At 35.3% G+C, this 25000-nt stretch overlaps 1 protein-coding gene across 2 annotated transcripts in view; it reads right to left on the bottom strand.

Moving 5' to 3' along the window:
- Positions 1-6498: 6498 nt before the first annotated feature.
- LOC137621425 (probable pyruvate dehydrogenase E1 component subunit alpha, mitochondrial) overlaps positions 6499-25000 on the bottom strand; it is a 20541-nt gene continuing 2039 nt past the window's right edge. The window contains exons 2-8 of one of the 2 annotated variants that reach the window (XM_068351722.1): positions 20919-20987; positions 13557-13769; positions 12555-12696; positions 11898-12103; positions 9852-10007; positions 8494-8742; positions 6499-6738 (exon numbers count right to left, since the gene is read on the bottom strand). In XM_068351722.1, the coding sequence (XP_068207823.1) occupies positions 6550-6738; positions 8494-8742; positions 9852-10007; positions 11898-12103; positions 12555-12696; positions 13557-13769; positions 20919-20987 (1224 nt within the window). In that variant the 3' untranslated portion in view covers positions 6499-6549. The remainder of the gene's footprint in view (positions 6739-8493; positions 8743-9851; positions 10008-11897; positions 12104-12554; positions 12697-13556; positions 13770-20918; positions 20988-25000) is intronic. The other variant, XM_068351723.1, reaches the window with a different exon arrangement.

Here is a 25000-nt window from a genome sequence, read left to right as displayed (position 1 = left end):
ACACACACACACACACACACACACACACACACACACACACACACACACACATATATATATATATATATATATATATATATATATATATATATATATATATATATATATATATATATATATATATATATGTGTGTGTGTGTGTGTATACACACACACACACACAATATATATATATATATATATATATATATATATATATATATATATATATATATATATATATATATATATATATATATATATGTGTGTGTGTGTGTGTGTGTGTGTATACACACACACACACACAATATATATATATATATATATATATATATATATATATATATATATATATATATATATATATATATATATATATATTAAAATGCATATCTAGTACCAATCTTATTCCTGTATTAAATCTTAAAAATACTAGATTTTTTATTTTATAAAATTTTAACCTTTTCAATTATTTTTCAATTGTGTAACAGTGCTCCCTCCCTCCCTCTCTCTCTCTCTCTCTCTCTCTCTCTCTCTCTCTCTCTCTCTCTCTCTCTCTCTCTCTCTCTCTCTCTCCAAGAGTGAAAGTTACTATAAAAGGCCTAATTAAGGATTTTTGTTGAAAAATTATATATTTATTATATCTGAAAAATTGTAGCAGTCCAGCTTGGGATTATTTGAAAATTTGTAATAGGCCAAATTATAAATTTTAGAATTTACCCTTAAATTTTACAAATTTCTCAGTTCCCAAAATGGGGCACGTGTCATCATTGAACCTCGCTTGGTCCACTTTAGATATTACTTAAGGTTTTCTGTGGAGTCCCTAGTCCCTAGCTGTTACCCCAGTTGTAGTTTTAAAGGTTTAATGGTCGCTCATGAATGGCAGAGGCAAGGGATAGCAACATTGCCCTATCAAGCAGGATATGCCCTAGAGACTGACCATATATACATATGATCAGCGCCCAAGCCCCCTCTCCACCCAAGCTAGGAGCAAGGAGGGCTAGGCAATGTCTACTGATGACTCAGCAGATAGACCTATAGGCTCCCCTCAAACCCCCATCCATAGCTCACAAGGATGGTGAAGTTGCAGCGACCAAAGGCACTAACGAGTTTAAGCGGGACTCTAACCCTAGTCTGGCAATCACCAGTCAGGCATGCTACCACCCGCGTACTACAACCCACAGCAACTTAGCTTTGATTGGCCATCTGTGCCCAAATTCTTATTGGAACTTAACTTCTTGATAATCTGTTAGTTGGGAGTTTGAGACCCGCTCAAACTCTATAGTTTATAATAGTGACTGCAAACTTGCCATCCCTGTGAGCTATTAATGTGGCTTTGGAGGAGCTTATAAGTCTACCTGTTGTCTTTGGCAGCCATTGTCTGGCCCTCCCTTCTCCTAGTTTGATGGAGAACGGGCTTGGGAACTAATCATATGTATACATGGTCAGTCTCTGGAATCATGGGTCACACAAGCTATTTAAGATTAAAAAAGTTTTATATTAGTGTTCTTGCAAATATTTGTATGGATTAGGTTTTATTTTTCAATCGCAGATTTTCTAATGATAATGTTATCTTCGAAGTTATAAGTGCCAGTTCTTTGTGAATTTCAGAATATGCAAAAACAATGTGGTATTTTAGTGAATTTTTATACTACTGTATTCATTAATGCAATACGAACAGAAGAATTCCTCTTGTAAATCTTTTTACAAATTTTAGAAAAATATGTTACAACAATTTGTTGATATTTACTTATATTTCCTTTAATTTGAAATACAAATCGTTACCGCTATAAATCCTTTCTCGGAAATACACTGTACTTCCTAAATACAGTATTGTAGGTTGTGTTCTTTTGCTACAGTTTAGGCTGTTATTTTTTAATAAACTCTGCTTTACTTCTGTCTATTATACCCTGTTTATAAACTATACAATAATATTGTTTCAAAATATATGTACAGTATATAAACTGGTTGCATTAGTTATCTAACTGACAATCTTTCTCTCCTTCCCACAGTCCTTTGGAGACGAGAAAATATTGCCGAGGATAAACTTACGTTGTCACAGTGAAAAGCAAAGTCCTACTGGTGACTTACCACCTTTCAATTGTCAATTCAGTGAACAGCTCACAAAGCAAGAAGAGTCCAGCCGAGGGTCTCGGGTCCATGGTACCGCTTTCTTTCATTAACGGCAGTAACAAGGGAAAGCTTAATGTAAGTGGAATCCATTTATTTTTGGTAGGTTTTACATAGAAAATATTATAAATATAAAATCTTATATGTAAATGCTGTGTAGAACAATCTAATCCATTGGTAGATGAGAACCACTTCCTTTCAATATCCATCCATATACCAAAGGCACTTCCCCCAATTTTGGGGGAAGTGTATAAAAAATCCTGTGAGACGTTATCCTTTCAATATATGAAGCATAAATTTCAGGCCTGGGTGTACATACTAAAAGGTAGCTTTTAACCCTTGCCAGGATGGCAATAGATATTTTAGCAGGTGAACAGTATACTCCTGGTAATATGTTATCTGACACCCTGATCAATGCAGCCAATAAAAAAAGAATTTAATAGCCAGTAAAAATACATGAAGATATTAAAAGATTGCTGAGGAACATAAAAGTGGAAAAGCCCCAAGATGATCTGGAAAAATTGACTTGATAGGAGCCCCTGAAGAGTTTCCTACAGTATATGAAAACACTCTTAAGGAATAGATGGTATTAGAAAGAAAGAGTAGAAAGTATGAGTTTTGAAGATGCTACTGTTTACATTGTCAAATCAGCTTGTCATTATGGGAAAGAAAACTAAGAATACAAAGTCTAGGACTACAGAAAAACTTTTGCAAAGGAGGGAAGAACACTATAAACGAAGTAGGATTTACAGATCTGCAGAAGGAGATCTAGGACTACAGAAAAACTTTTGCAAAGGAGGGAAGAACATTATAAACGAATTAGGATTTACAGATCTGCAGAAGGAGATCTAGGACTACAGAAAAACTTTTGCAAAGGAGGGAAGAACACTATAAATGAAGTAGGATTTACAGATCTGCAGAAGGAGATCTAGGATTACGGAAAAACTTTTGAAAAGGAGGGACGAACACTATAAACGAAGTAGGATTTACAGATCTGCAGAAGGAGATCTAGGACTACAGAAAAACTTTTGCAAAGGAGGGAAGAACACTATAAACGAAGTAGGATTTACAGATCTGCGGAAGGAATTTGACCATCAAATTACCTTATTCGACGGGCTCTGTCAAAAGACACTTGTTTTAGGGGGAATGGGTTAGTAACAGTTCATACATCTCTTTCAGTGCACAGCAGGTACTACTATCAGCAATTAACTTCACTTCCTTTTCTAAGTCATTTCCATTCCCTTCTTCCATCTTGCTTAAATTCTACATGATGGAACAGTAAGCCTCTGCATAAATTGTACCTGGATTCTGAATGGCTTCCCTAGGCTCAGAAATTGGCTATGTGATACGCTATAAATCAAATTACATTAAGAGGGTACTCATTGATCCAGTGATCTAAAGATGAACAAGAAGAGATTTAGAGAGGCAGGTATATAAGAAATTTTACAGATAGCTTACTGGTGCAAAATCAGTAATAGATAAAGCTACAAAGGAGCGCTAATTTCATATAAACTGATTCTAACAGAGGAAGAGGTCATATATATATATATGTCAAAGTCGAAAGGCATGAATGGAATTATAAAAAAATTTAGAGAAAACAACACCCATGAAATTTGAAAAGAAATATAAAAGCCAAAGCATTGTTAGCCATATTTCTGCTAGAGGAGAAATGAAGTGATGAACACCATTGCAAATCAGAAGTTTACAGATTTCAAGAAATCCTCCGGATTGCAAAATAATATTGGATAAAGAGATTCCTGATCTCCAAATTGTTTAAGTGTCATTGATAAGAGGGATGAGTTTAAAGTCTCTCATGAATGGCAAATGCAAGGTACAGAACAATGCCTTAGAAACTTATACATATGGCCAGAGACCGAGACCTCTATTCATCAAGCTAGGACCAAGAAGGGCCAAGCAATGACTGCTGTTGGCTATGTTGATAGACCTATAGGTTCTTCCGAACCCATTGTTCCTAGATCACAAGGATGATGAGATTATATTCACTTCCAAAAACTATGGAGTTTGAGTGACTCTCGAACTTATGGAGGTTGAGCGAGTCTCGAACTTATGGAGTTTGAGTGAGTCTCGAACTTATGGAGTTTGAGTGAGTCTCAAACTCCTTTCCAACACACTGCCAGGCAGGGAAGTTTCAAATATGTTGTCACCATGTTGTGATTGAAAGAAATGCTTAGGACAAGGTTAAAAACTATTATCTTGAAGGACAACTGAACGTTGACCATGTAATGAGATGACATATAGAAAGCATCAACTTATATAAACTAACCTAATGGACAAACCTAACTTTAATTACAATATTCCATTAGCACAAACAATTAAAATGCCAGATGCCTATAAAGACCTATACTCTACCAAATGCAGCATAAACTTGGAAGAAAATGCACTAGAAAAGTGCTGTGGAAAGATCCTTGTACAATCAAACATCTTAGAAATTCTTTGGTTCAGCAGACCAAAACTGTTAAGTGACAAGTAAAAAAGATGGTAGCAAGAAAAAGATGAGGAAAGGCACAAACCGCTTCAAGAGAAAAAAAAGAACAAACCGCTTCAAGTAAAAAAAAGGAACAACTGCAAAGTCAAAAGGATTCTCTTCATGCCTAATAGGTTTCAATATGCTGCATTGCCAGATCAAAATCTATAATAGTTCACAAAACCTCTGAACATAAAATGGAAGGTTCAGAGCTTCACAAACCAGTTTCTTCCCGACAATCTTTTATTCAAGATTAATTCAACAATTGATGCTGTATAGTACTGGGGAATATGACGACCTGATAGTTGACCACTGTGACTTTTACGGGTTATTGTGGCCTGATTGGTAACGTCTCTGTCTGGTGTTTGCCAGATGGGGGTTCGAGTCCCGCTCAGACTCGTTAGTCCCATTAGTGTCTGCAACCTTACCATCTTTGTGAGCAAAGGTTCGGGGGTTTGAGGGAGCCTTTAGGTCTATCTGTTGAGTCCTCAGCAGCCATTGCCTGGCCCTTGCTGGTCCCAGCTTGTGTGGAAAGGCAGCTTGGGCGCTGATCATATGATATATGGTTAGTCTTTAAGGCATTGCCCTGACTGCTAGGGCAATGGCACTGGCCCTCCCCTCTGCCATTCATGAGCGACCTTTAAACAGGAGTGTCCATTTCTCAGATAAACAGAACTAAATTAATTATAAAAACTATTAATAATAAAGCTAGAGTATGTTTTACGAAAATGTTGATAAAGATGGGTTTAAAGAGCAGAGAACAATATATATCCTTGACACAACGCTATAGCATTAATATAGGCTGTTCTCCGAGGAAGAGACTGATTACAGTACAGTAGTTTACATTCTTAGATTTGGTCTACCAACGACATAAAAAACATATCTTAATCATCATTGAAACCTGAAAATAGAATACTTCCTGTAATGTATGAGTTAAAAAAACGAAACTATAAATATACCTTAGTAGTTCGTTTATGCAATTGTTATGAAAGTAAATAAATTACAAAAAAAAACAAAGTATTAAATAGGAAACTTTTTTTCTTTATTGTAAATAAAAGATTACTTTATCTTTTAGTGGATAGCAAAGTACTTCCATTAATGCAATTGCCAGTCGTACAGAATAATTATTTTTCCATAAACTACTCAGAAATGTGATATTTCCATAAACTTGTGTGTGTAATAAAAACTTCTAATTTTGCCAAGGTTCCCAAATCATAAAAAAAACTAAACATAGTAGTCTTTATTGATAGCTATGGTACATATGTACACATTACATGGCATTACTGTCACTTACTTACTTACTGTGTGCAGTCTAACCATCCTTACAAACTCATTTGGCTTTTATAAAGTTACTCTGTCTTTCAGGACTAAAATGGATGTAAAAATTTAAATTATATTTTTACCGTTATACTCTCTAGTCTAGAGTTTCTGATAAATAAATCTAGGGAAGTTTTAAATTATATTTTTACCGTTATACTCTCTGGCCTAGAGTTTCTGATACATAAATCTATGGAAATAAGGCAACAGATTAAAGTTTTCTGGTCACTCTGTGAAAGACTCAAGATTTTAAGCTTGGCAAGCAATAGTTATTCAACTTATTGCTTGAAACATTTTCCAAATAGATACTTTGATCGTAATTTACTTCCTTGCAGATATTGCAGACTTTACCACTTGGTACAGTTATACAAAATGTAAGCAATAATATCACTGTGTACTGATATTGAATAAACCTTCTCCCAAAATATTTTTAGCATAAGTTAGGTAGAGTAATAGAAAATTTAAGTGATACTATCATTGCCTACAAACCTTGTAGAAAATGACTTGTCATGTTGAACATGGACACCTTCTAACTAATATACTACCTAAAACAAATGTCTGATAACTTTTTCATAAAAAAAAAAGAATTTAACGGAAAACCATTTATTTACAACACTTAATTAAATGGACAATATAATTTAATGTGGGTTTATTATTTTGCTTAAACGCATGTGTGTGTATGGGTCGAAGGGAGTAGTTCCGCGAATGACCGTTTCTAAAGGTTCTGAATAAACGTCGGCTGCCAGTTCTTGAATGGCAATTTCTTTGTCGGACTTGGCAATCTTAACGCCTTCGTCAACTTCTTTGCGAACCTCCGAATCGATTTTCTGTAGAGACAAGAAAATCATTAAGTAAAATATCCCAGGAATTGGTTAAGAGAAAAAATTGGTTTATATAAGCAACCTTTTCATATTCTAACATTTTTTTTTAAGTTTTAAACATATTGCAAATAGTAATTTAATTTCACATTAAACATTCACCATAAATTTAAGTGCTATATATAACTTTTGTATAAGTTTTACACAACACATTCACCATTTTTAAGTGCTATATTTAGCTTTGTATAAGTTTTACACAAAACATTCACCATTTTTTAGTGCTATATTTAACTTTGTATAATTTTTACACGAAACATTCACCATTTTTAAGTGCTATATTTAACTTTGTATAATTTTTACACGAAACATTCACCATTTTTAAGTGCTATATTTAACTTTGTATAAGTTTTACACAAAACATTCACCATTTTTAAGTGCTATATTTAACTTTGTATAAGTTTTACACAAAACATTCACCATTTTTAAGTGCTATATTTAACTTTGTATAAGTTTTACACAAAACATTCACCATTTATAAGTGCTATATTTAACTTTGTATAAGTTTTACACAAAACATTCACCATTTATAAGTGCTATATTTAACTTTGTATAAGTTTTACACAAAACATTCACCATTTTTAAGTGCTATATTTAACTTTGTATGTATAAGTTTTACACAAAACATTCACCATTTTTAAGTGCTATATTTAACTTTGTATAAGTTTTACACAAAACATTCACCATTTATAAGTGCTATATTTAACTTTGTATAAGTTTTACACAAAACATTCACCATTTTTAAGTGCTATATTTAACTTTGTATGTATAAGTTTTACACAAAACATTCACCATTTTTAAGTGCTATATTTAACTTTGTATAAGTTTTACACAAAACATTCACCATTTTTAAGTGCTATATTTAACTTTGTATAAGTTTTACACAAAACATTCACCATTTATAAGTGCTATATTTAACTTTGTATAAGTTTTACACAAAACATTCACCATTTTTAAGTGCTATATTTAACTTTGTATGTATAAGTTTTACACAAAACATTCACCATTTTTAAGTGCTATATTTAACTTTGTATAAGTTTTACACAAAACATTCACCATTTATAAGTGCTATATTTAACTTTGTATAAGTTTTACACAAAACATTCACCATTTTTAAGTGCTATATTTAACATTTTATAAGTTTTACATGAAACATTCACCATTTTTAAGTGCTATATTTAACTTTGTAAAAGTTTTACACAAAACATTCACCATTTTTAAGTGCTATATTTAACTTTGTAAAAGTTTTACACAAAACATTCACCATTTTTAAGTGCTATATTTAACTTTGTAAAAGTTTTACACAAAACATTCACCATTTTTAAGTGCTATATTTAACTTTGTATAAGTTTTACACAAAACATTCACCATTTTTAAGTGCTATATTTAACTTTGTATAAGTTTTACACAAAACATTCACCATTTATAAGTGCTATATTTAACTTTGTATGTATAAGTTTTACACAAAACATTCACCATTTTTAAGTGCTATATTTAACTTTTTATAAATTCTAAACAGATTTCTAATAGGAGTCAAATTTCATATCTTTATATTTTCCAAAAAATAATTGAATCTTAAAAGAATAATTTTAAAATTTTCTATATGCTTACACATGAAAATTATGTAGCACAAACTAATTAAAAAGTACCTTTCATACTACAGCATCTGAAATTATACCGAGCGAACTTTAATTCCGAAATACATACCTTTAGCTCATCGGGCGTAACAAGCTCTGCAGCGAGAATATTCTCTTTGAGAAGCATGATTGGATCTCTGGTCTGCCTCACTTCTTGGATTTCATCGCGGGTACGGTAAGACGTGCCGGGATCGGACATGGAGTGACCTGAATAACGGTATGTGGCAACTTCTAGAACCAAGGGTCCTTTCCCGGAACCGCAGTAATCGATGCAGTACTTGAGGGCTTCTTTTACGCTAAGTAAGTCCATACCGTCAATCTGAAAGAAAAGAGATTAAGCTTTTTGTGATAATTTTCCAATGAATCAATTAACCCTTTTACCCCCAAAGGACGTACTGGTACGTTTCACAGAAGCCATCCCTTTACCCCCATGGACGTGCCGGTACGTCCTTGCAAAAAAATGCTATGAAAATTAGCTTTTCATATTTTTTGATAATTTTTTGAGAAAATTCAGGCATTTTCCAAGAGAATGAGACCAACCTGATCTCTCTATGACAAAAATTAAGGCTGTTAGAGCAATTTAAATAAAATATACTGCAAAATGTGCTGGGAAAAAAATAACCCCTTGGGGGTTAAGGGTTGGAAATTTCCAAATACCCCGGGGGTAAAAGGGTTAACCCTTTCATACATCGCATACATATACCAGGCACTTCCCCCAATTTTGGGGGGTAGCTGATATCAAACAAATGAAATAGAAAAGGGGACATCTCCTCTCTGTTACTCCCAGCCTGACAAGGGACTCAACAGAGTTCGGCTAGTACTGCTAGGGTGGCACAGCCCACCCTCCCACATTATCCACCACTGATGAAGCTTCATAATGCTGACTCCCCTACTGCTGCTACCTTCTTTCAAATACCAGGTAATTACCTCTGCCAACGATGTTGGAAGGAGGTTATGTTTTACCCCATGTTTGTGCGAGTATTTGTAAACAGCTTCCTGGCCACAATTTCAATTAAAGAGTAATGAAACTTGGAGGGATTAAGCTAGAAACTATAAAATTTTGGAAGGTCAAGGTCACAGTCAAGCAAACAGTCTAGAAATAAGCTGCCGCGGCAAAGGTCTGTGCTCTATTGAGTGCATCTCTAGTTGGAATTTTGTTTTTAAATTTTCATTATCATTCTTGCAAGGCTTGACTGTAAATACAGTATCCACAGGGCCATAAAATAATGAAATACAGTAACCACAGAGCCATACAATAATGAAATTTTTATACAGCCTGCAGAAAATTTATATTTACTCTAAGATCGTTGCTACTCAAACATATTTGGTTACAGAGGAATACAGAAGGTCCCAAACTTACAAACATTCAGCTTACTGTAAGATGGGGACCTTCTGTAAGCTGAATCATAAGCGTAAAATCATACAAACCCAAATTCCAGGAACGTAATCTCCTCGGGTATAATAATTAGTGGACGCAGAAGCACGAGCGACGCTTGTTCCCATGCCATAACCGTTGTTCTCGCAAATGAAGACGCTTGGGAGGTCCATAAGCTTAGCAATGTTATATGCTTCAAAAACTTGTCCCTGAAAAAAAAAATTAAGGTAAACAAGTCATCCTTTCTTTAGATAAAATGGTTAAGGTTATTTGAAAAACCTTGAACTTTACATTACACTGGCTTAATTATTGTTATTACTAGCAAAGCTACAACCTTGGTTGAAAAAGTAAGATGCTATAAGCCCAAGGTCTCCAACAAGGAAAAATAGACCAGTGTTGAAAGGAAATAAGAAAAACTGTATGAAAAATAATGAACAATGAAAATAAAATATTTTATACAGTAACATCATCAACAGAGATATTTCATATATAAACTATAAAAAAAGACTTCTATCAGCCTGTTCAACAAAAATATTTGCTGCAAGTTTGAACTTTTAATGTTCTACCGATTCAAGAGCCCATTTAGGAAAACTACTATTACTGTATTACTCAACATTATAGGTTCTTCTTTGCCATTAATTTTAATGGGGAAATCTGTTTTGGTTAGTTTCTACTGGTACTGTAATTTTCTACAATGTTGCGGAAGGTCTATTGGTTTTAATAGACTACATATGTATTCATTAATACTCATATACGATTTATTCATAATCTCTATTTCTTTGCCTCACTGAGCTGCTTCCCCTGCTGAACCCCTCGCACAACTGGCTTCATCAATCGTGGTACACTTGACAAAGTTAATGAGACATTTGCTAGTTGTATATTGAAGCAAGTAACTATACTCAATTTTTTTTATTGAGGCGCATTTGCACTGACTCGCAGTGGTGCCCTTCTAGTTCGGAAAAGTTTCCTGCTTTCTGATTGCTTAGAATTATCTTGTCCAACCAATCAGCGATCAGGAAACTTTTCCGAGCTAAAAGGGCACCCATACGAGTCGGTGTAAATCTGCCTCACTAAAAAGAATAGACTATAGCTATGTGTTTAGCAAAAGAGAAACTGATAGCAACACTACTGTAAAACAAAGTTGTTGAACTTAGTAAAATTAATAAAAATGTTTCTGATCACTTTTTATAAGAGCTGTTAAGCAAATAACTTTTTCTAAACAGCACTTCATTAAGTAAAAGAATTATTTTGATATAAACATGGAGACATTTGAAAGTTGTATATTAAAGCAAGTAGCTATGTGCTTAGCAGAAGAGAAACTGTTTAATGCTGCCTGTAAAACAAAATCGCTGTACTTATGAACACGTGATCAGAAACCGTTTTATTTATTTTATTTTATTAATTTTATTAAGTGCTGTTAAGCAAATAACTATTTTTCTATACAAGTGTGTAAATTATTTTGATATAAACATAAGCTAGATGAATTAGTTTTACAGCCAAGTTTGCCAACAGTCTCTCTTTTGCTGCAATGTACACCTGTCAGATGTCTCCTTAGCTAATCGTGAAGTGTACCACATTTAAAGAAGCCAACTGTATGCTTTAAATGAAAAATTATTAAATTACATTAGCAAACTGTCTTTGAATATCAGAAAGGTCCATAGTACAAGTTCTGACACAGTTGAAAGATGTACAAGCTCTGACTACTTTAGTTAAACTCGGCCCACACAAACGGCTCTTAGTAAAACACTAAATATTAAAATGCTATGGGTGATTTAGAGATTACAAATGGCTCTTACATACATACACATACCAAGGCACTTCCCCCAATTTTGGGGGGTTGCCGACATCCAACAAATGAAACAGAAAAGGGGACCTCTCCTCTCTACATTCCTCCCAGCCTGACAAGGGACTCAACTGAGTTCGGCTGGTACTGCTAGGGGTGCCACAGCCCACCCTCCCACATTATCCACCACAGATGAAGCTTCATAATACTAATGGCTCTTAGTAAGACATTCAATACTAAAATGCATATTACTGTATATGTGAATTAGAAATTTACCGTTATTGCAATATATACTTAAAACTATCCGTGCACATACCTGGTTGGCTGCACCATCTCCGTAGAGGGCGACGCAAATACCGCCGTTTCCCAAATACTTATTAGCTAGCGCGACGCCTGCTCCGACCGGAACCTGAGCTCCAACGATACCGTTCCCTCCGTAGAAGTTTTTGGTATACATGTGCATGGAACCTCCCTTGCCACGTACCATTCCTTGCGCCCTGCCAGTCAGTTCGGCCAATATACCTTTAAAAAAAGATAAAGGGCTTGAGATGGGTATGAATAATCTCTTTAAATACAGAATGCATAATTCTTTAAATCTCTTTAACCCTTTTAACCCCAGGCTATTTGGAAATTTTTTTCCCAGCACGTTTTGCAGTATATTTTTTCTAAATTGCTCTAACAGCCTTAATTTTTGTCATAGAGAGGTCAAGTTGGTCTCATTCTCTTGGAAAATGCCTGAATTTTCTCAAAAAATTATCAAAAATATGAAAAAAAAATTTTTATAGCATTTTTTTGCAAGGACGTACCGGTACGTCCATGGGGGTAAAGGGATGGCTTTTGTGAAACGTACCAGTACGTCCTTTGGTGGTAAAAGGGTTAAATACAGAAAGTATAAATCTTAAAATCTCTTCAAATACTGAATGGATAATTTGGCAATACTGTATAACATCCCGATCTGTTCCCAAGAACTTACTTGTGACTGAGCAGCCCATGACATAGGCCCATCCATGGTCTCTGTAGGCAGTGATTACTGCATCTTGTGGTCTAAGAGCAGCTTTTATTCCAACGCAAATAGCTTCTTGACCGCTGTAGAGATGACAAAATCCACGAATAGCCTGTAAGAAAGAGATAATGTATAATAATTACCTTTGTATGGTCTGCAATGGTAGTTGGTTTCATTAATTCCTGTACTGTACACTTCACGAGAAACCAAGGAGGCGTCTGGTAGCTGTACGCTGTAGCAGGTAACGTGTTTAGCAAAAGAGAAACTGCAGGAAACATTGCGTAAAGAACAAAACACTGGATCAGAAGTATTTTCATTAATTTTACAAGGGGCTGTATAGAAAAATATTGCTATTTGCTTAACAAACTTTGTAGTATTAACAAAAAAGCTTTTGATCAAGTGTTTACAAGCTTAACTTTGTTTTTTTTATCATTATTATTACTACTTGCTAAGGTACAACCCTAGTTGGAAAGGCAGGATGCTACAAGCCCAAGGGCTCCAACAAGGATAAATAGCCCACTGAGGAAAGGAAATAAACTACAAGAGAAGTAATGAACAATATAAAATGTAATAAGAACAGTAACAACATTAATATAGAGGCCAACAGTTTCTCATTTGCTAAACACAGCATTACCTGCTAAGAACAGCTGTCGGATTCATCTTTAGCTTTCTGTGAAGTATACAGGAATCAATGAAGCTAACTGTACCAATCTTATAGATCCTGGTAAATGGTGCTAGACATATCCAACTTCTCCATGAAGAAAGAAACGAACACTTGTAATACAGTACATCAGTACATAAATTAATTCATAACTAATGTTACTTACAGCACATACGTCAAAACGTCAAAATAAATGAGGAAAGAAACTTGAACACTTGTAATACAGCACAATAGTACATAAATTAATTATCAACTAATGTTACTTTAGCACGTACGTCAAAACCTCAAAATAACAAACTTCACATTCGTACCTTTTCCTTATACAGATTTCCTGAGGCCGACTCCAGTCGTCTAATCACCTGCATTTGTTTGTAATAAAGCAGGGCTTCTTCCCGGGTGCACGAAGACGTGGCGCTGGGTGCTTCATCGAGCTTGTGGAGTTTGTATGGACGGGTTTCAAAGGTTGCCGTCTTGCCTGCGGTTATGTTACGAACCGAGGAAGTCATGAACGGTGACAAAAGCCTCTGTCAAATAAAGATATTGAGATGTAAGTAGAAAATATTGTCATACAATTGATTAAAAAAACACTATATACTGTGAAACATATAACAAAATATGGGCATAACCATTTACAGAATTTTATTTAATCATATTAAGTCATAAAACTATAGTACAGCATTTGGAATGGGAAAAATATTTTTAAAAAATGCATAGATGAAATTATAATTTTTCAAATTTCAAATTCCCATAAAATTTCAACAATGTCGTTATTTTTTGCCGACAGCATAAAAATTAAAGGCTCATAAAAAAGAAATTGCCATTGCTAAAACAAATGCTGTATAAATAAAATCGTAATTAAATTAAGAGATTCAAAGGAAATTCAAATCAATGCAAGAGGGATGTTTGACAATTACCCAGGGAAAACAAATGACCATAAATCATAAATTACAAAAAAACAATTACCGGTATACAGAAAATAGTTACAATTACCCAAGGGAAACTAAAAACCAAGAATCGTAAATTAAAAATAAAGAGTGGTGTATGGAAAATAATTACAATTTCCCCCTCAAAAATCAACTAACATAAAAGTTGTTTAAAAGCCCCATAGAAAGAGGAAATGCCCCCAACAACAAACAGAAAAACATTAAAGAAAAACTGAAAAAATTCAAAGGTACGGTGACTAATGGTGTTCAGGAATGACGTACAAGGGTTAGCTACTACAGTATTGTGCATTTGGTCCTTTTACTTAGATGTCAAACATAATGTAAATCATAAACAATCTATTACAGTAAAAACTTTCAATAATTACACTAGCAGAACCACCTTTTCATGTTCCCCAAGAAGGAAAATAATACAGTACTATTGTAAAATTAGAGTAATCCTTATTTTGAATGCCTGCAAAAAAAGTTTCTTGTGTCCCTGTTAGATGATAACTAAAAGCAAGACTACTACATACTTCCAAGAGTATAAGACAACCTTGTTGGAACCAAAGAACCTGAAAAGACAAAGATGTCTCGCCTTACATGGCAATTGTAGGGCTTAAACAATAATGTATCGCCTTACATGGCAATTGTAGAGCTTAAACAATAATGTATCGCCTTACATGGCAATTGTAGAGCTTAAACAATAATGTATCGCCTTACATGGCAATTGTAGAGCTTAAACAATAATGTATCGCCTTACATGGCAATTGTAGAGCTTAAACAATAATGTAAAGTGCAGTAAAGGCATTGTCCTCCTATCAACTCGAGGATTTCCAATGTACCATGGCCTTTCACTGTCATGGGTTAGAGTTCTCTTGCTTGAGGGTACATTCGAGCACACTCTCTTATCTTATTTCTCTTCCTCTTGTTTTGTTAAAGTTTTTATAGTTTATATAGGAGATATTTATTGTTGTTACTCTTCTTATAATATTTTATTTTCCTTTTTTCCTTTCCACACTGAGCTATTTTCCCTGTTGGAGCCCCTGGGCTTATAGCATACTGCTTTTCCAACTAGGGTTGTAGCTTAGTAAGTAATAATAATAATAATAACAGTAAAAAAAGAAGTCCCTACTTACACAGACCTATCATACAGACAGGCTGAGGCTCAAGAGAGAAAAGGCCAATACCCCTATTCCTTTCTATGGAAAAGATAGTGTGTAAAACAAGAAAGTCTCCAGATGTCCACGAAGTGAAAACAATGCGAAAAGTCATTACAAGAAAAGTAGTGTTCACAGTGACTGGATCAATCTAAATTTATAGTAAAAAAAAATTCTTTACAACAGACCCTGCATGAAATACTATCATGCAGAAAGCAAACTGCACTCATTTCCAGTTACTTTACTCCTCTCTTGGAAGAAAATAAGAATAGTATCAATGCCCTTGGTCAGCTATATGGTTCATAATACTTTACTTCATACCTTAAAGGTTGTTCATGAATGACAGAGGCAAGGACCAGGATAATACCCATTTATAAACTAGCTTACAGTATTTAGTATTAACTATACCATCCTTACAAAAATGTCTTTTACAATTACAGACATTTAAAACACCCTAACCCTTCATCAGAATGAAAACTAGACAGTATGGGGTTGCCATAAAGTTCTCTAAATACCTCAGCATTAAAAAGATTTTCATGTATATGTGTACTAAAATAAATTTTACCAATTTGGTTTTCAATTGGAGAACCACTCGGAGATTCACCCTACACAATTGCTACGCTTTCAGCATTTCAAGCATTCCCTTGAGGGAAATAACTTTGATGTACCACTCACCTCATTTACATATAGTTGATAAATATTAGGATGTGCACACCAGACTAATCAGCTTTTTCCTTAAAGCAATAATACTAATATAAACCTAAACACAAATCAAAAGGAGCCTCGGTGAACTTGGAAAACAATGTAATGTATACCAAAATTTGCATTCTTTGACCACAGATGAACACTAATATATTCAAAACCTGCATTGCCTAAACTACAAAATGGCCATCAAAACTTCACTTGCCTCTGAAAAAGCCTAGCTTTGCCAGACAAGAGACAATATTCATGATAGCATCTCCCTATCATTCTAAATGCTTAACAAACATCACAAACCTATTTCTAAACATCAGAGCCACATGAGACAACTCCTGCAGGGTTACGGCGGCCAATGAGGTAACGTCCATGACTGGGGAACGCCAGACTGGGGTTTGAGTCCCGCTAAAACTTGTTAGTCGCTTTGCTCGCTGCAACCACACCATCCTTGTGAGCTAAGGATGGGGGGGGGGGGGGGGGGTTTGGAGGAGCCTTTGGCTCTATCTGATGAGTCATCCGCAGCAATTGCCTGGCCCTCCTTGGTCCTAGCTTGGATGAAAAGGGGGCTTGGGCACTGATCATATGTATATATGGTCAGTCTCTCAGGCATTGTCCTACTTGATAGGGCAATGTCACTGTCCTTTGCCTATGCCATTCATGAGCATCCTTTAAACCTTTAACCCTTTTACCCCCAAAGGACATACTGGTACATTTCACAAAACTCATCCCTTTACCCCCATGGACGTACCGGTACGTCCTTGCAAAAAAATGCTATTTAAAATCTTTTTTGCATATTTTTGATAATTTTTTGAGAGAATTCAGGCATTTTCCAAGAGAATGAGACCAACCTGACCTCTCTATGACAAAAATTAAGGCTGTTAGAGCAATTTTAAAAATATATACTGCAAAATGTGCTTGAAAAAAAAAATAACCCTTGGGGGTTAAGGGTTGGAAATTTCCAAATACCCTTGGGGTAAAAGGGTTAAACACAACTCTCACAGTTAACATAGTTAACGAATGCAAAGTGAGTGGCAGATTGAAGTGATACCTGCAATTTATTCGGCATATATTTTTATGCATAACTATTGAAAATTTATCGCTCAGTAAATCCAAGGAAATACAGTTTTATTACACCAAAACAAAGACAATGCATTACTGGAACAGGCTGTGCATATGAGGAAGGGACTTGCTAAGCATATGAGCTTGGAAAGTGAGCATCTCAATGCATGCAATGCTGCTCAACAAACTAACATTTTGCCAAAAATTTCATGAAATGTATATTCACATACAATGTCAAACATTTCAAGCACTGATTCATACATAAAAAATGGCTAAAGCAAGAATATGAAGGAAATAGTAAGGCAAAAATTTTGCAGAAGTCTGTGAAATTTCGAGTGTCAGGCAGATCGATATAATGAAATAGGGATACCATGCGTGCAACTCAACACAGGGGTACCTCTAGAAACCAGAGGCTTGCAATATGCACATGCTACATATCCCATGAATTATCTTGTAAATAATATATACGGTACTGTATACTGTATTAACATACACAAATAATCGGTAAAGTGATTTGCGAAACTTTCCACACACTCTTGACCATGAACAGATTACTATAAATTTTTCAATATTTTTGGCGAAACTTTTTGCAAGCAATATTTAAATAATTAATGCATAAAATACTCAATTTTTTGCAAACATTTCTAGACTCGATCATGAATAGCTTCCCATAAACCTATCATAATTTTATGAAATCTTACGAGACTGTAGTTAATATATTTCGGTAAGACAAAGTCCCCTAAATCTAAAACTGTTCCAAACAAAAATCACAAACTTTTAATCATTTGCATTTTACCTAACTTACGAGACTGTAGTTAATATATTTCGTCAAGTCAAAGTAGCCCAAATCTAAAACTGTTCCAAGCAAAGATCAGAAATTTTTAAAGTAATTTGCATTTTCCTAACTATACAAGCAAGAGTCCTTTAAAAGGAGCACGTTTTCAGCGTAGCCCTAACACGGATGTTAAAATTCATAACGAGGCATCAGTAGTTACTGGCGGGTGAAGTGCCGCTTCTTTCCCAGCACAATGAGTGCCATTTTATCTTTGTCCAGGAGTGAAGTGTAACTTGAAGGACTAAAGTTCGTACAGGTTCACAACTTACAAACTTAATAGGTTCCAAGAAGCTGCTTGTAAGTTGAATTGTTTGTAAATCAAATTTTGTTAAATTTGGCCTAGCGTAGGCCTAACCTCAATCCCATGCCTATGAATTCCAGCTACAAAAGTCAACAAATAGTCGGGTTTCACATGAAATAAGATATCAGGTTATTACAGATGTCATTTTGCTTAATGTATTAAATGATATAAAACTTTTTATTAATGTATTTCTTTATCTTATCTTTGCTATTTTCAATCAAATTTGTGTTTGTATATCCGAATGTTTCTAAGTTGGGGAATTTCTAAACAGAAGTTAGGAAAAATAGAAAAAAAATTAAAAATTTGTACTTTGTTCCTACACAGGTATAATCTGTTGCTCTATGATATGAGTTTTATCATTTGGAAGGAGGAAGTTCCTATAACCAAGCTGAATAATTTAAAATCCGGGGATGTCAAAACACTGGGACCTGTAGAGATGCTGGAGTGTTGACTCCTATCCACCTCCTAACATCGTGAGAAAAGTTTCTTAGGTGATAGCCTTGGTTTCTGTGGAAAGACAGTCGGTAACAGAGGAACTGTTATCCTAAAGAAGCTGAAATGTCTGGGAGCAATGGGAAGAGAGACAACATCCTCTAGATTTTGAACCTCCCAATCACTCTAGGAGCACCTGGATGTCGAGTTTGAAGGGCTTGGGTCATTGTCTCTCCTCTCCTTGGATTCTTAAATCCTGTTGCATGAAGTGTGACCACATGGAGTTCTTTCTGTCAACTGTTCCCCCATGGAACGGTAGCAAGAAGACCACTGATACGAAGACCTAATGGTGTGCAAAATCATAAGGAGACTACAGAGGAGGACCTAAAACTGGGCAAGCATGATCACGACGACCTCGCAGTTAAGTGAGGGTGTGGACACCTATCTACAGGTGAGATGGCGCATGAATTCTTTACAAGTAGGGGCCTAAGCACATTTAACCTAGCTCATGGGTCTATAGTGTGTGAAATACTACTCATGGAGAGCATAGACAGGGATCCCTAGTGCATGAGTGCCTTACTAATGAAGATTTAGAGCATGGAGATGCTGCTTGTAAAAATTTTGCGCGTGGAAGATTATGAGCGTGAACATTTTACTGGTGGGAACTGTCGTTGGGGACTTGGCTTGTGGAGTCCTAATATCTCAGGATGTAGCTCTGAGTGAAGGTTATCGTGTACGTTAAGGGGATCGTGAGCATCAAGGAGATCATGCATGTGGAGATCATGCAGGTGGAGGTAATCATGCATATGAAGAACTATCCCCTGGGGATAGTGTGAGTGAAGACAATCGTGTATGAGGCGAACACTACTAAGGTGATCATGTAAAAGTCTTCACACAGGTAGATTTCGCTGATCTGAAGTGTATCGTCATATCATAATTCTCGCTGAAAAGACACTCGTCCTCTGCATTGAGTTAGCCTTGGCATCTTGCTGTCAGCCGAAGGAAGAGGATGATGCGCACCTGCAGTAGGAGCAGAATTGCAAACTCCTCGTACTACTTGACTTTCCTGAAGGTTGGCAAGAGTTACTGCACCACCTGTGTCACACTCGCGTGAAGGGGAGTCGGAAGAAGTTTGGTATGATTTTATTTAGCGCCAAACGTCTGTACTGCTCTGCGGCTAATGTCAAAGAGACTACTCAGTGTTCTGTCAAGGGGGCAGGGTTTCCCACCACCCACCGCTAAACTATCGACACCTCATTATAAAATTTAACAGCCGATTTCCAACTACGCTGAAATAATACTACTACTAAATGACAAAGGTTTGCATTTTGTGTATGAACAATTGTGTGCTAGAAATCTATTGTTCTATATTAATATAATTCTATCAGTATAACGCCATATTATCTGATCCTTCGGTATAAATGGTCTACAATTAATCAATAAAAGTAAAGTACATTAACTTTAAACAGTATAACTATCTGTGCAATAATTTAAAATGGTTAATGGGTATAATATTAATTCAAAGTCGTTCTTCTAAATCAGTATGAACAAGACATCATTACGTACAATAACGGAATTGAAATGGCGATTCACCAAGGATTGATTAACCCTATTACCCCCAAAGGACGCACTGGTACGTTTCACAAAACTCATCCCTTTACCCCCATGGACTTACCGGTACGTCCTTGCAAAAAACTGCTATTTTTTTTTTTTTTTTGCAATTTTTTGACAATTTTTTGAGAAAATTCAGACATTTTCCAAGAGAATGAGACCAACCTGACCTCTCTATGACAAAAATTAAGGCTGTTAGAGCAATTTAAAAAATATATACTGCAAAATGTGCTTGAAAAAATATAATTCCCTAGGGGATAAGGGTTGGAAATTTCCAGATACCCCGGGGGTAAAAGGGTTAACAAACATCCTTACTGTAAAATGAAAGCCAGACCTCTAGAGGGGACGCAAACTTATACATAGCGATCACATAGTTTAATGGTAGGGGAGAAAAATTACAAATTTGAAAGCACTTGTACAGTAATTTGCATTTTCCCTAATGATACAAACCTGGAGATATTTATAGGGATATACTTTCAACTTCGCCGAAAGTATATCCCTGGATATAGCGGAAGGTTTGTATGTAGTGTCGGAGCAATTCCTCTTTTAAGATGGCTGAATTATGTGTAAAAATCTTCTTTGTGAGAATTAAAGTCACATACACATACAGTACAACATCATAACTACATACAGACTACATTAAGCACTACATTTTATACCATGGACAACTCCCAGAAGTCCGACCACATGAGTGTGGCAGTTCGACGGGCGCCTGGCCAAGCGCTGTACTGTTCCGTGAATGATGCATAAGAAAGAGAGGTTTTTCATAAGGATCTCCAAGCCTAAAGAGACTGCAGTACTTAGGCTAAATGCTTTGAAAATTCAGTAACAGTATTACAGGGTATTTTGAAAAAAAAATTTAATGTTATTGTAAATATTATTGCATAAACATTGTAATACTGTACTGAAATGGTTCTTATAAAGTATTAATCATGCATATAAACGATAATTTCAAAGGATTAGTTAGTAATTCATACAGAAGGATTTTTAAATCAAGTCATATTTGTGTCATATACTGTACAGTTACAGTACTGTATTTAACTCTTCTAGATGCGTACAGTATAGCGAGTCCAGAAATTACAAATATGGAAATAATTTGTGTTTTTCCTAACATATACAAACCTGTAGTTATTCAGAAAGATTATCCTTTCAGCTTCGCCGAAAGGAAAATCCCTATAAATAACGCAAGGTTTGTTAGTGAAGGAACAATTATAAATTATCAGTAATTAAGTAAACAGACGTCACTTCCACTTACGCAAACCAGTTCTATTATTATTATCATTATTACTTGCTAAGCTACAATCCTAGTTGGAAAAGCAGGATGCTATAACCCCATGGGCTCAAACAGGGAAAATAGCCCAGCGAAGAAAGGAAACAAGGAATAATAAAATATCTTAAGAACAGTAACAACATTAAAATAAAATATTTCACATACAAACTATAAAAACTTTAACAAAACAAGAGGAAGAGAAATATGACAGAATAGTGTGTCCGAGTGTACCCTCAAGCAAGAGAACTCTAACCCAAGACAGTGGAAGACCATGGTACAGAGGCTGTGGTACTGCCAGAAAACCTCAAATCAATCAATCAAACCCAAGACTAGAGAACAATGGTTTGATTTTGTGTCCTTCCCAAGAAGAGAGGCTTACCATAGCTAAAGAGTCTCTAGCATGAATCTAGCTTTCTCTTGTAGCTAAAGATGGAGTTTCTATTCAACCAAGATAGGAAAGTATTAATTACTAAAGAACAATTTGTTTCTACACACCTTAAAACCTATCTCAAAATTTTTTTACGTTCTTTTAAAGGTGCATACCATTGTTCAGTAAAAGATCGAAGCTACTTAGAACACCCTAATAAGTTTGCATCAATCAACCACGAGGTATCCCATCGATAACTAGAGGAGCACTCGGTAGAGAGCAGACCTCTGCCGTAGTAGCTTATTTCTCAATCTTGACCTTTGACCTTAAAATGTATTAATTGGCATGGATTTTCATACCCTCAAATATGAACCCAGTTTGAAGTCTCTGTGACAACGATGTCCAAACTTATGGCTGATTACGTGAAATGGGCATTTTGCTTGACTGTGATCTTGACCTTTTAAAATTTAATCATTTCCAGCTTTTTACATGAGTTAATCCCTGCAAGTTTCATTACTCTACAATTAAAATTGTGGCCAGGAAGCTATTCCCAAATACACACACACACACAAACAGGGGCGAAAACATAACCTCCTTCCAACTTCGTCGGAGGAGGTAACAATGCGCAGTGACTGAATAATGCTCTCAATTCTACAATGATGATAACGGATGACAATAAAAAACTAATCCCTATCAGCTAGACTGTCGATGACTAATCTAGTTACTACCAAGAAACATCAATCTACAAGCTTTCTTCACAACATACAAAGTCAAATTATTATGAATAAACTCCATATACTGTCAGGCAACTTATTTTTCTATAATACACACACGCTACTGAGCTGTAGACATACAAACCATTGAAGCGATACAGTACTGTACTCCTAAAGCAAAACTTTAACAGCAGCATTTGATCACATTCACATACATCAAGAGATACTATAACTCATCATCATCTCCTCCTACGCCTATTGACGCAAAGGGTCTCTTTTCGATTTTGCCAGTCTCTATCTTGAGCTTTTAACCCTTTTACCCCCAGGCTCTTTGGAAATTTCCAACGCTTAACCCCCAAGGGGTTATTTTTTTCCCAGCACATTTTGCAGTATATTTCTTTTAAATTGCTCTAACAGCCTTAATTTTTGTCATAGGGAGGTCAGGTTGGTGTCATTCTCTTGGAAAATGCCTGAATTTTTTCAAAAAAAATATCAAAAATATGAAAAAAAAAAATTTTATAGCATTTTTTTGCAAGGAAGTACCGGAACGTCCATGGGGATAAAGGGATGGGCTTTGTGAAACGTAACAGTACGTCCTTTTGGGGGTAAAAGCGTTAATTCAATACTTCTCCATTCATCAGTTCCTACTTCACCCTTCATAGTCCTTAGCCATGTAGGACTGGGTCTTCCAACTCTTCTAGTGCCTTATGGAGCCCAATTGAAAGTTTGGTGAACTAATCTCTCTCAGGGAGTGCGAAGACCATGCCCAAAACATCTCCATCTAGCCCTCACCATGACCTCATCTACATATGGCACTTGAGTAATCTCTCTTATAGTTTAATTTCTAATCCTGTCCAGCCATTTAACTCCTAATATTCTTTTGGGGGCTTTGTTCTCAAATCTACAAAATCTGTTGGATATTGGTACATTGTTATACCACGACTCGTGTCCGTACAGTAACTACAAGAAAAGTATTCCTACCAATGTCTTTCAATCCAAACGACAATGTGCAATAAATACCTTATGAAATGCTAAAAAAGAATTTGAATCACAATCGGTTCCTTAAAAGAGCAGTGGTTCCTATATAAAACATGGCCCAAGCAAAAAACTAAGAGATGGTGGTAGGTCTGTACCTAACGCTGGAAGCCTGACTTGTCAGAATACCAATTTTTATTATCATTGTTATTATTACTAGCTAAGCTACAACCCTGGTTGGAAAAGCAAGAGGTTATAAGCCCAAAGGCTCCAACGGGGAAAAATAACCCAGTGAGGAAAGGAAATAAGGAAATAATTAAACGATATATGTAGTGATAAACAATTTAAATTAAATATTTTAAAAACATTAACAACATTAAAACATTTCATATACAAACTATAAAGACTTATGTCAGCCTGTTCAACATGAAATCACTTGCTGCAAGTTTGAACTTTTGAATTTCTATGGATTCAACAATCCGATTAGGAATAATCATTTATCAGCCATCTTGCAATTATTCTGTACTGCATAAATACCTACTGTAAATGGATGAAATGAAACTAGAAAAATAAATACAAATTTCTTTTACGGAGCAATCAGCCGAATCTCAAACAATTCTTCACTTGAGATGTTAGCTACTGCAATGTAGTTGTTCAGTGGCCATTTTCCTCTTGGTAAGGATAGACTCTTTAGCTGTGGTTAGCAGCTCTTCAAGGAGGACACTCCAAAATCAAACCATTGTTCTCTTGTCTTGGGTAGTACCATAGCCTCTGTACCATGTCTTCCACTGTCTTGGGCTAGAGTTCCCTTGTTTGAGGGTAGATTTGGGCTAACCATTTTATCTTATTTCTCTTTCTCTTGTTATTTTGAAGTTTTTATAGTTTATAAATGAAAGATTTATTTTAATGTTATTATTCTCAAACTTATTTTGTATATTTCCATTCCTCACTGAGCTATTTTCCCTGTTGGAGCCCTTGGGCTTATAGCATCCTGCTTTTCTAACTAGGGTTGTAGCTTAGCAAGGAATAATAATAATAACAACATTGTGAGTGCCACCATAGATTGAAATAGCTATGTGATCAATAGCAAATATTTACCCAAATTTCAATTGCTAGTTATCTTAAATGCTAGCTAGCACATTCATTTCTCAATTTCCTAAGTTAGTACAGTATCTATATTGACATTCTATAAATATCTTGATAAACTTTAAACTATATGACAATTATCGATATAATTCTGAACACAAAGAAAAAGAAAGGCGAGTTGTCAAAGACCTTAATACTTAACCCTTTTACCCCCAAAGGACGTACTGGTACGCTTCACAAAACTCATCCCTTTACCCCCATGGACGTACCAGTACGTCCTTGCAAAAAACTGCTATTTAAATTTTTTTTGCATATTTTTTATAATTTTTT

This window comes from Palaemon carinicauda, chromosome 28 (genome assembly GCF_036898095.1).
Source record: "Palaemon carinicauda isolate YSFRI2023 chromosome 28, ASM3689809v2, whole genome shotgun sequence".
NCBI lineage: Eukaryota > Metazoa > Arthropoda > Malacostraca > Decapoda > Palaemonidae > Palaemon > Palaemon carinicauda.
The sequence above is the reverse complement of the archived record's forward strand: the minus strand, read 5'-3'. Positions and strand labels throughout refer to the sequence as shown.